Source organism: Hippopotamus amphibius, chromosome 17, assembly GCF_030028045.1.
Source record: "Hippopotamus amphibius kiboko isolate mHipAmp2 chromosome 17, mHipAmp2.hap2, whole genome shotgun sequence".
NCBI classification, from domain to species: Eukaryota; Metazoa; Chordata; class Mammalia; order Artiodactyla; family Hippopotamidae; genus Hippopotamus; species Hippopotamus amphibius.
The window spans coordinates 45282809-45295439 of record NC_080202.1 but is presented as its reverse complement, the minus strand read 5'-3'; the positions used below and the strand labels follow the sequence as shown (position 1 = coordinate 45295439).

The window sequence follows — 12631 nt, the reverse complement described above, 5'->3', positions numbered from 1 at the left end:
GCTGATTGTTTCGCTATGGAGTGAGAAACAGGAGTGAGGTTGCCTTGAAGGTTTTGGCCTAAAAAACTTCATGAATGGCAAAACTACTTACTGAATTTGGGAGGACTGCAGACAGAATAAGAGTAGCTTTTTGGAGGATGGGAGAATTGGCTTAGGTTATGTTAAATTTCAAGTGTCTGTTAGACATCTAAGAGAAGATGTAGAATAGCAGTCGAATTTCCAGTCTCAAATTTCAGGGAGATGGAGCAAATGGGACGTCATTTACAGTTTGAATTCTGGTGGAAGAACCAGCAAAGAGCACTGAAAAGGATAGGCTAATAATAAGATAGGACAAAAATCAGGATATGTGCTTAGAAGTTGGGAAAAGAAGAAGTGAGACAGAAATAGAAATTGAAAAATAATAGCATGGAGAGTTTGATATCAGGCTGGCCAATCCCTCCTTGTATCCCACCCCCAACTCATCCATAGGCAACCACTGACGTGCTTGATGTCATTATAGTTTGCACTTTCTAGAATTTTATATAAATGGAATCATACAGTGTGTGCCTTTTTTTTTTTTTTTTTTGCTTCTTTCATTTGGCCTAATTATTTTGAGCTTCATCCATGCTATACATATCAGTAGTTTGCTGCTGAGTAGTAGTCCATTGTATGAGTATACAGCAGTTTGCATTTTGTTTTTTTAAGACACATTTATTCAGCATCGTGATCAGACTATTACATTTAGCAATCAACAGTATGGGTGCAAAAAAAAAATCTACGTTAAAACCCCTTGTTGGAATGCTTTACACTTTCCACAGAACAGAAACTAAAATAACCTGTTAAACAATTAGTCACAAATACAGTCCTTGAGGTTTTCTTGCCCATATGCATGAGTAGTGTCTAAAACATTTCTTTGTAGCAGCCAGGCCCTGCCACCGCTGTGCTTGGCTGAGTTCACAAATCTGTTGTAACCTGTAGCTTCCCTGTCACTTCTCTGGCTCTCCTCTCCTGCTAAGCTTTGTTTCCTGGCAGTAATTAAAACCTCCTGCCACTGCCATAGCTACTGCTGCTGCTGGAACTGCCATAGCCACCTTGGTTTCATGGTTTGGCAGAGTATTGGCCTCCCCCGCCATAGGGGCCAGAACTTTGGCCTCCAAAGTTTCCTCCTTTCATGGGTCCAAAATTTGAAGATTGATTGTTGTAATTGCCAAAATCATTGTAGCTTCCACCGCCTCCAAAATTGCTTCCATCCTTACCAAATCCATTATAGCCATCCCCACTGCCACCATATCCACCACCACTGCGGCTGCCACCAAAGCCACCTTGACCACTGAAGTTTCCTCCACGACCAAAGTTGTCACTCCCACCAAAACCACATCCACGACCAGTTTCCAGAACCACTTCGATCTCTTTGGCTGGATGAAGCACTAGCCATCTCTTGCCTAGACAGGGCTTTCCTTACTTCACAGCTGTGGCCAGTCACAGTGTGGTGTTTCTGAATGACAGGCTTGTCTGCGGAGTCATGGTCATCTAAGGTTATGAAAGCAAAGCCTCTCTTTTTGCCACTGCCTCGGTCAGTCATGATTTCGGTCTCTTCAGTTTTCCCATACTGGTCAAAATAGTCTCTTAGGTGATGTTCCTCAGTGTCTTCTTGAATGCCACCAACAAAAGTCTTTTTCACTGTTAAGTGGGCACCAGCTCTTTGAGAATCTTCTCTTGAGAAGGCCCTCTTTGGTTCCACAACTCTTCCACCCGCCTTGTGTGGCCTTGCATTCATGGCAGCATCTGCCTCCTCCACAGTGGCATAGGTGACAGACCCTCCGGAGCGCTCATTACCACACAGCCTGTGAGCTTTCCACGTTGCTCAGAATGGCTCCTCAGACTCTCATCAGTTGCTTCAAAGCTCAGAGCTTCTGCAGCTGTTCGGGCTCTTTGGGGACTCTGACTTAGACATGATGGCAGTGGAGTGGGGAGACGTCAATGATGCTTACTTGGCGGCGTCCACGGGCAGAAAGCCCACAACTTGTTTATTCATCACCCTGCTCATGGGCATGTGTGTTGTTTCTAGGTTTTGGCTATTACAGATAAAATTGTTGTGACCATTTATGTGCAAGTCATTTTATAGACATATGGTTTTACTTCTTGCCTAGAAACAGAATGGCTGGATCATATAGTTGGTATATGTTTAACTTCTAAGAAACTGCCAGACTATTTTCCAAGGTGATTATACTATTTTATTTTACAATCCCACTAGTAGTATATGAGAGTACCCATTTCTCCACATCCTCACCAACACTAGTTATGGTCCTTCTTTTTATTTATTTATTTATTTAATTTATTGCCTTGCGGTCTCAGGGAACTCATGTGGTCATTCTTTTTGTTTTAGCCATTGTAAATAGGTTGCTTATAGAATTTTTCGTTTTTCTGTTTGTTCACTCTGCTTACTTGTTTTCTTTCTTCTGTTTTCCTATAGGTTACTTGAACATTCTTTAGAATTCCATTTTGATTTATTTAGTGTTCTTCAGCATTTCTCTCTGTGTGCTTTTTTAGTGGTTGTTGTAGGTATTACAACATTGTACATACATAATGTATTGCCATCGTTGGTGTCACATTTTATGGGTTTCAGTGAAGTACAGACACCTCCCTTTACAACCCTTTACCCTCCCTGCTGCACTTATACCAGGGTTCACTGCTTCATGAAGCTGCTTATTCCATTTTTGGACAGAATGATGCAGTGGGAATCTAGGAGAAAAAAATAGAGAAGAGATTGCAGTGAAAAATATAAGGCAGGTCCCATAGGAAAGCATTTATTCATTTGTTTGTCAGATGTTTATTTAGCACTTAAAATGGCCAGTCGTTGGGCTAGACTCTGCGGAAGCAGAGGTAAGAGATATGGTGTCTAACATCTAGGGGCTCCCAGTACAGTTGAGGTGATAAGACAAAAAGTTGCAGCAGCACTGGTAGTAATGGTAATGATGGTGCTTGCCTTGAGACCAGGCACAGCTCTGAGCACTTCATATGTATACCATGTGTGTATCTCCCCTTTAACAAGCATTATCACCCTTGAACTGAATTTACCAACTTCTCTAGTCAGAGTTCTCAATGCCCAAAGAAGTTATCCTTCTTAGTGAAATCATTTTTGTTGAAGATACCATTTTTCTAGTTTTATTCTTCCCTTCCAACTGCCAAGAAACCACCTTGGAGTTTTGGCTTTTTTTGTTTTGTTGTTGTTTGTTTTGTTTTTCTTAACTTTCAATTCATTCTGTGTGTAAGATATTAAACTATGAAATTTCCCCCTTTGATCTTTTTTTCCCCCAGTTTCTTTTGGCAGCAACCCCCCCCCCCCCGCCTTTGATCTTTGTGAGTTTACTTTATCATTTAGTTTAATTCTGATTCCGAAGATTGGGCTAAGGTACTCTCCTCTGTGTTCACATGGGGCCTGTACATAGTTTCACCTCATCTGTGATGTAATTCTTTACTAGTGGTTAAAAGCTGAGACTCTGGAGCAAGACTGGCTGACTTCAGATTCTAGCTTCACCTCTTAATTACTGGATGATCTTGGGCAAATTTTATAAACTTTCTGGACCTCATTTCTTCATCTTTAAAATAGATCTAATCATATAATCTACCTCCAGAGATAACCCAAATAATGAGCTTTTACATTTAATCTTCAAAGATCCTGTGAGTTTTAGACCTGCAGTAAACTTTGACTTGATCCTGTTAGGATGTAGCTGATGGAAAACTCTTCAAATATAAATAATTTGAGAGGGGATTACATAATTTATTACCATGTTGATACCAAGTAATTTTTTAAATTGTATTTTCTAGCATAAAACGAGGTAGATTTGAAAGTTATTTGGAAAACACACTGAAAAATAGCACATTTGATTTCTGTCCGGTAAATGTTACATAAGCAAACATGATTTTCTTTAGTACGTGTTGGGGGATGGAGAGAGAATAGGGAATCCTTTTGAATTATTGGATACTATGAATTTTGCAAATTCTTTATTTAAAAAACCATCTTATAAAGAATAACTGCCACCTTTTAATTTACTCAAGAAATTGACTGTTGTGACTATATAAAATAAAATTTGGAGAGCAATAAACTGAAGTATTTATGTTAAATGTCAAATGGTTAATATCTGTGCTGTATTAATACATTCTGCAGATAAATGGGCAAAAGGATAGAAATAGTTCGCAGAGAAAGAGAAATATAGGGGAAATGTATCCTGCTGTATTAAAAACATACAAATTGACATAATTTTGAAATACTGTTTTACATCTAGCAAAGTAGCATAACAGACAGGGCTGGTGAGGTTGAGGTAAAATTGTACTCATTCATTACCAGGCATTGTAAATTGCTAGGCTCTTTGTAGAAAGTCAAATGACAGTACAGAGCAAAAACCATGCAGACTTAACATTTCCTGTGTCCTAATAATACAGCTTCCTAGAATTTGTCTATAGATAAATTCAACTGAAGCATAAAGGATATATTCAGGAAGATATTAAGTGTCAAAATACATATAAATCAGTTGGCTTTGTCCTAATTGGCAAAAAACATTTAAGTGTTTGCATCCCCCCCGCCGCCACCACTCATCACATGCTCCCATGTCATTTTCCACTCATAGAGTATGGAAATGATTTTTACTTTTTCATGACAGCCGTTCACAGGTTAATTGCATAGTCTCACTCCCTGCTCTGTAACCAAGTCTGTTTGCTGAAACAGGGAAGTCAGAGAAGACTGTTCTGAATCTTAGGCTTCTAGTAGCAGAACGAAAAAATAGTTCTGAAAAAAGAGGATTTTAGTGGAGCAAGAACACAGCAAGACCACACCTGGCAGTGACATATTTTTGCTTAGAAATGTCAATTCCAGAACCCACCATTCTACTCATTCAGTTTTTTCTCCCCTCTCACACCCTCCCTCCCTTTTCCCCTTTCCATCCCCCACCCCCCAAATTGGAGTAGTCTACTCTGATATTTAAGCCTTTCTCTTAATGCTTATAAGGAGAGGAAAGGGATTTGGAAAGGCAAGAGTATCAAAGAAAAACTTACTGACAATTTAGTAAATCCAAACAGTGGTGATGCTGCCGTTTGGTTATTTTAGAAAGAAAATTACCCATCACTAATTTTATGAGATGCTGAAGCTACAGTACTATACACATCATTTATACTCAAGGTTTGGCTGTTAGGGTGCTGTGGTACTTATAAAAGCCTACAGAAAACCAGGCTCTAAGGGTTCAGCATTGTCTAGGTCTGCAGCTTAACCAGGATGCAATGTGTATTTCTGGACGTATTTAAATGGCTGCTTTATAACTTTTAAGTTTTGAAGAGTTTGTCACTAATTCCTAACCCCTGCACCCCAAAATAGATTATTGTATGAGATGCTGAACTGTTGAGAAATTATTTCATAGCAATAATTGTTAAAAAGATATTCATTTGTTTTTGGTATGGATAGCAGTGTAGAGGATGTTTTCTAACTAATTAACAATTGCACTTTCATGATTTTGGCTTATTGGAACAAACAGAATTTCAGGCTTTAAGGGAAATGCTTTAGATATGGCCTTTGGGGAAAATGTGAGTCTGGGCTTGTGGATATGAATCATTATGGAGTTTTGCGTTGGAAACCTGGCTTACATCACCATTTAAAGGGTGCATATTATTTACTTCTTGGGTTGTGGTTGTATACCTTGTGTATACGGTGAGAGGAGAAGCGGTGAGCTCAGTTGGACATCAGGGCTGGAAATGAGAGTTCTACTTGAAGTCCTATGGTGAGATCTTTGTGTGTTAGGATTCTGTATGTAAATCTTCATACTTGCATGTTATGTAGATGCCTGAACTTTTTTCTTCTTCGTTGACCTTTTGGGAATTGTTCTTGGTTTTTTTTTCACGTATCTCTGTATGCAGTTATTTTGAACACTCAGGAATTGTTTTACATTTATTTATTAAATGATGGTGAACGAGGATGCTTCTTGCCCATAGCTATTCCATAGTTGGCATAACTAGAAAATGAGCAACAGTTTGCCATATATATATTATAAATTTTTAAATCACAATACAGATGCAGGTGTTTCCCTTCTGTGACCAGTTGAGTCTGTAAATCACCTTCTGTGGATATGGGTGTCCCAGTGACTGAGAGCCAGCTGTTGGGTGTTTTAATTAAACAGCTTGCTTCTAGTTGGCTGCTCAAATCCCAGTGAGAAGTATTGGCTGCTCCAGAGAATAGAGCACTCAGGGTGAAGATTTTTGCAAGGCCTTTAGTGACCTGGTTAAATTTGTTGAGATTTTTTGCTTTGGCTTTTTCCTATAGGTGCCAGAGTTCATCTGTATCAGATTTTCATGAATGACTCATCTTCCTGTCATATTTTCTTAGACTACAGACTCTTGGAGTCTTAAGTCATTGGGTAGTTTCTCCTACCACGTGTAGGAGGAGAGAACAGTGATACACAGACTCAAGCCTGTGTATCCATCTCATACTGATTGATTCCTATGGTACCTAGAAAACCGTTTCTCCCTGAAAATGGCATTCTAGAGATTTATTGTTTTCTGTGGGAGGAAACCTATGACCTTCTCTTTTTTTTCCCCTTCCAGAGGGAATCTGGAAAATTTGTAAACAAAACATCATTTCTCTAAGAAAATTTTGGATAACAGAAATTCTGGAGAACAGGTAAAAAGTGTATTTAATTTTTTTGGTGGTGCTGATAATCAGCTGTAATCTGCAGAATTAAACCAAGAGAGGGAGAGGATAGAGGAGAAAAGCTAGGTGTACTTTGTGTCAGGGGTTGTATTAGCGATTTTATGTACGTACATATGTTATCTCATTTAGATGGTTTTTACCAGGATTAGATCTGGTTATAGATCTAAGAATCTCAGAATAAAACTATCCTTCAACCTGCTGTTTTAAGTGGATTTGTCTATTGATTGGATTTTTAATGTCCTCAGAATTCAATCTGCAGGCATTTTTTAACTTCTACCATAAACAAAATACAGAAATATTATACAGGATGCTGGAATCTATGTGATTCAGCCTAGCTAAGGAGTGTCTTCCATGTTTCCTTCTGTCTTTTATTTTAGTTCTTGATCTTTGCCAGTTATTTGCAGCTGTACTGTCTCCTTGATTCTTTTTAATACTTTGTCACCAGGTCCGAAATTTAAGTTTCCTAATAAGGTAACTCTTCACAAGGGAATCCAGCCCAGGTGTCCCCATTATGTTCTCAGTGGCAGTCTTACTGTGACCGAATGGCTATACTTCTGTGCTGTTTTCTTATCTATATCTCACAGAGTTCTGAAGATCTTATGAAATAATATCATATGTAAAAAATCCAGTATACTTTGAGAAATATATCTCGAACGACAGCTGTAATTTTCCCTTTTAAACTAGGGGAGACATGAAAACTAGTCAGACTTCCTAGGACCCTGTAGGCCCAAACCAGTGCTCCCAGACTGAAGTGAACAGTCCTCCCTGAGGGTAGTGTAGAGAGTGAGATGCTATTTATTCTAACAGTCATTCTAGCATGAGCCTTGAAGTTAAATTTCAAGTATGTAGAGAAGTAGTTCCTAGAGATATCATCAATTAAAAAATAAAGATTTTTCATACTTGTTAATTTTCCCTTGGTGTTTTTCACTTTTATCAGGGCAAGCCACTTCAGTCACCATGAGCTGGAGCTTCCTCACGCGCCTGCTGGAGGAGATCCACAACCACTCCACGTTTGTGGGGAAGATCTGGCTCACCGTGCTGATCGTCTTCCGAATCGTCCTTACAGCTGTGGGAGGAGAGTCCATCTATTACGACGAGCAGAGCAAATTTGTGTGCAACACAGAACAGCCGGGCTGCGAGAACGTCTGCTATGATGCCTTCGCACCCCTCTCCCACGTGCGCTTCTGGGTGTTCCAGATCATCCTGGTGGCCACCCCCTCAGTGATGTACCTGGGCTACGCCATTCATAAGATTGCCAAAATGGAGCACGGCGAAGCCGACAAGAAGGCCGCTCGGAGCAAACCCTATGCGATGCGTTGGAAACAGCACCGGGCTCTGGAAGAAACAGAAGAAGACCATGAAGAGGACCCCATGATGTATCCAGAAATGGAATTAGAAAGCGAAAAAGAAAATAAAGATCAGAACCAATCTAAACCTAAGCATGATGGCCGACGGCGAATTCGGGAGGATGGGCTCATGAAAATCTATGTACTGCAGCTGCTGGCAAGGACCGTGTTTGAGGTGGGTTTTCTGATAGGGCAGTATTTTCTGTATGGCTTCCAAGTCCACCCATTTTATGTGTGCAGCAGACTTCCTTGCCCTCATAAGATAGACTGCTTTATTTCTAGACCCACTGAAAAGACCATCTTTCTTCTGATAATGTATGGTGTTACAGGCCTTTGCCTATTGCTTAACATTTGGGAGATGCTTCATTTAGGATTTGGGACAATTCGAGACTCACTAAACAGTAAAAGGAGGGAGCTGGAAGATCCGGGCGCTTATAATTATCCTTTCACTTGGAATACACCATCTGCTCCCCCTGGCTATAACATTGCCGTCAAACCAGATCAAATCCAGTACACCGAACTGTCCAACGCTAAGATTGCCTACAAGCAAAACAAGGCCAACATTGCCCAGGAACAACAGTACGGCAGCCATGAGGACAACCTCCCAGCTGACCTGGAGACTCTGCAGAGGGAAATCAAAATGGCTCAGGAACGCCTGGATCTGGCAATCCAGGCCTACAGTCACCAAAACAACCCCCATGGTCCCCGGGAAAAAAAAGCCAAAGTGGCGTCCAAAGCTGGGTCCAACAAAAGCAGTGCTAGTAGCAAATCAGGGGATGGGAAGACCTCTGTCTGGATTTAATCTTGGCTGGGCTTAAAACTTGTGCTTTTCATAGTTCATGGTAAGCAGCAGCTCACTGAATAATGACTTCCATTGAGTAAACATTTGGCTCTGGTTATCTTCAGGGATGCTGTCAGCTCATGATCCAAGCTCAGGGGACTCTGGAGGTGGGGCTAGGACAGGGGGAGAGAACGGGAAACACAGTGTTCCTGGACACATGTTCCAGCAATAATACGGTTGCAGAATTTTACATTTGTGTCTTCCAGATCTGGAAAAGAACAGATATATTTAAATCATTCTTGTTGAACAGTTTTTGTATGTACAGTATTATGGTACTTTGTTTTTTTAAAGTATGAGAACTTTTTTTTGTATTTGTACATTGGACCACTGTAGTTACACTTTTATATTAAAGGGGGAAAATCCTTAAGGTAATGCCTGTTAGGCTAGTGTTATTACTTTGTTCAGCAAATTCTACCCTGGGTTTAAAGTTTTAATAGATGCTACATACCTAATAAAAGTGCCTCTTGTGTTGCAGGGAAGATTTCAAATATGTAAGGAGCAGAGGAGGATGAATCAGTTCTCAGTCTTGGAAAGAAAGTCCGTAGTAGGAGGAGGTTGAGATCGTCTCTCTTTGACTCGAGAAATCTTTGGATCTCATTCATGTGCCCAGAGTTGTATCTAGTCTTTGAAAACCTATTTGTGTTTTCAAAGAAGATAAAATGATTTGCTGCAGAAGTCCTTTAAACATCAAGCCTTGCCAGCATATGCTTTGATGGTGTGTATATAATGTCAGTTCTTTCAAAAGGCTGATGCACAAACGTGTCCTCATCCAGTAGCAGCGTGGAGACCCTGGCTATAACTATTCTGATTCCTCTATCACAAAGCAAAGCCACGCCTGGAGAATAAGCCCTGATAAGATGTTTAGTTGTAGACCTGTTTGGTTTGCCTTAAATCTCTATCCAAAAACCTGCCTCTCTCTGGTTTCTTAAGCCAGTGATGGGTATTTTCTTTATATGTTAACAGTGAAAATACGGAAATTCCCTTCTAGGCTAAAAATTAATCAAAGCTACTTATACTGCATATGGCAGAAAGCCTAAATTCAAATTCCTTATTTTTTGTGATTTACCATGGAACTTTTATAATTTACATACTTCTGCCAATGTAGGTTTCTGCCTGGAAGACCAGTCAGACCTGGGATTCTATCTGTAAATAGACCGAAAGAGAATTTCAGTATTTATTTGCTATAGGCATATCCTTTGTCAATGACAAGCATTAATGGTCACATAACACTTGTAATTTGCAGTAGTATTTTGTCATTTTCAGCCTTCTGTTATATTGGAGAACTTTGCTTTTCTGTCATGTTCACATCATTTGTCTTATAGTTCAGGAGCTTCAGAGGAAGAGCTTGGTACAGATTTAAAGGAAAGGGCGTTTGCTTCATAAGGGAGCATTTCATTTTGGGTATCTCAGGCTTTTCTAACAGAGTTATTGCAGGCCACCTCCAACCTTGAAATTCCAAGAATGTTATTTTTTTGTCTTAATTTTTAAATGTCAGTTCTCTGTTATTTAGGAGGGTCTTAGAACAGCATCCTGTGTGCAATTCCTTTTTTTTCTTTTTTTGTCCTGCATTGCACCCCCCCCCCCCAAAGAAAGGAAACTCAGTCGCAAATATAAGCCATGCATTTACCTTTTTTTTTTGGCTTTTTTAGTCTGTAAATTTTAGCCTAGAGAAGAAGCTCCTCAGGATCTCTAAGCACTTAAGCAAAAGGTAAACTCCGTGAGAATGAAGGGGAAATTTCAGAAAATGATTTATACATGTATGTATCCTTGATAATTAACAGACCTGCACAGTTTCCTTCAAACCAAGTGTTTAATAAGAAATTTCAAAGAATTATTCTAAAGCAGGCAAGATTTTAAATACTTCAGTCTAGCTAAGATAAAGAACGGCCAATAATTCTTCTGTCAGTAGAACTTCATGTATATTTCTTAATTGAAGGACAGAAAAAAATACACATACATTCACGTCCACCTATTCAGAGCCTGAAGGAGAACGGAGTGGCTTTGCCAGTGGAAGGGTTGGGGATTTAAGTGATAGGGAAGGAGTCAAGCAGAAATGCCAGGCAGACATTCGGCGCCAGAAACATCCACTTAGTTTTTACCAGCGGGGCCCCTGGTGTTTCATCTGGGCTTGTTCTGATGAGAATGTTATCTTCTGTGTCTGGATAGTTCTTCAGCTTTCTCAAGTACATAGAAAGATATTCTGGGTCACTTCACATGTGTTAGTCTATTTTTATTCTCTCACTAAAGTTCTAATTATGACATAGATTTCCCAACTCTCACTGCTTTCTTAGTCCATTTTTTTCAGCCTTTGAACCTATGAGTTTGCCAAAGTCATTCTCCCCTAATAACATGTCATGGACTTACATTAAGAAAATGGCCCTATCAGTGTCTAGCTTAACTCATTAATTGGGTCTACATTGAGTCTATAAAAATATTGTGCCAGTTACCGTTCTGGAACTCGCAGGTATTTGTATAAAACACCTGTCAGCAGGGGTTTTTTTTTGCCTTGTCAAAATCATATTCCTTTGAATTGCTGTGTAAGACATGCTCTTTCGTATGACATTTGCTCTCTACATGGAAGTTGAGTGCTTAGTCCTTCACGTACTGCAGTCAGGACGTGGTCGACGACATGTTTGTATTCCTTAACATGCAATTGGATTTAGTCAGATGCAGTGTGTCCTTTGTTCATCTTTGTTACATTCTGTTATTCAGAAGAGATTTGTAAAGTAAATAGGCTTTTTCTCTTAGTTCAAATTTGAGGGAAGAATTAGATAACATTTTCCCCTAAAACAACGTTAATGTTCATTTTGTGGCTTCCTGTTTGCTTTATGCGTTAGTTTTGCCTGTTTCTATATTTGCTCATTTAAAACCACAGGCGTGTTATTTCTTTTCTTTTTTTTTTTTTTTTTATCTCTTTCAGCTAGAATTTTTTTTTAATTTATTTATTATTTTTTGGGGGGTACACCAAGTTCAATCATCTATTTTTATACACATATCCCCGTATTCCCTCCCTTCCTTGACTCCCCCCCCTCGAGTCCCCCCCCACCCTCCCCCCCAGGCGTGTTATTTCTTTAGAAGTCAATTTTTATGGGAGTTTTCCTTGACTGATGTCTATAGAATTACTTTTGATAAAAATGATCTTTGCCACCTAAAGTGATTGGACTTCCACATGTCTGTCTTTTAGAAGGACACCTGTATCTTGAAAAAGAAAAAAATGTCATCATTAGGTACCTTAACTGTCATTTCTTCATGGTATGAAACTAGGCAGTTTACTTTACTTTTCCAAGTTCCAGGAGCCACTTACCTCTCAGAAGTGTTATAAAGTAGTTAGAGGAAGCCTCTGGTAAAGGGTAGTAAAAGACCAGCTATTATTATTGGTCATTTGTCTGAGCTTGGAGCTTCAAAAGAAAAAAAAAGTGGAAAGAACTAGGTGATGTAGTAAGAAGACGGTCGGTGCTCTTTATCACAGGAATCAGTGATTGTTTAAAACACTTAACTCACTCTAAGCAGTTTATACCAAGAATGGACTTAAATGTCATTCCTATTAGTCATACCTATGCTTTACCCATTAAGCTTATAAATGTCCAGGCTTTATGTTTTTTGTCTCATTTAAGAGACAGTACACTTCTAAAAATAATACCTATAGTTTAGGATACGTTTTTGGCCAGCCAGTTTTTGCTAAAAGGCAAGTATGTTATACTTGAACCTACTTCAAGAAATGCCTTTTTATAAAGGAAAGGTCTCTCCCGACTGTGAAGAAAAGTGCCTGAA

The 12631-nt window shown here is 39.4% G+C and overlaps 1 protein-coding gene across 3 annotated transcripts in view; it reads left to right on the top strand.

The window, feature by feature from the left end:
• GJC1 (gap junction protein gamma 1) overlaps window positions 1–9227 on the top strand; it is a 29628-nt gene extending 20401 nt beyond the window's left edge. For all 3 annotated transcript variants that reach the window (XM_057715677.1, XM_057715676.1, XM_057715674.1), the window contains 2 exons: window positions 6568–6643; window positions 7611–9227. In XM_057715677.1, the coding sequence (XP_057571660.1) occupies window positions 7631–8821 (1191 nt within the window). In that variant the 5' untranslated portion in view covers window positions 6568–6643; window positions 7611–7630 and the 3' untranslated portion in view covers window positions 8822–9227. The remainder of the gene's footprint in view (window positions 1–6567; window positions 6644–7610) is intronic.
• The last annotated feature ends 3404 nt before the right edge of the window (window positions 9228–12631 follow it).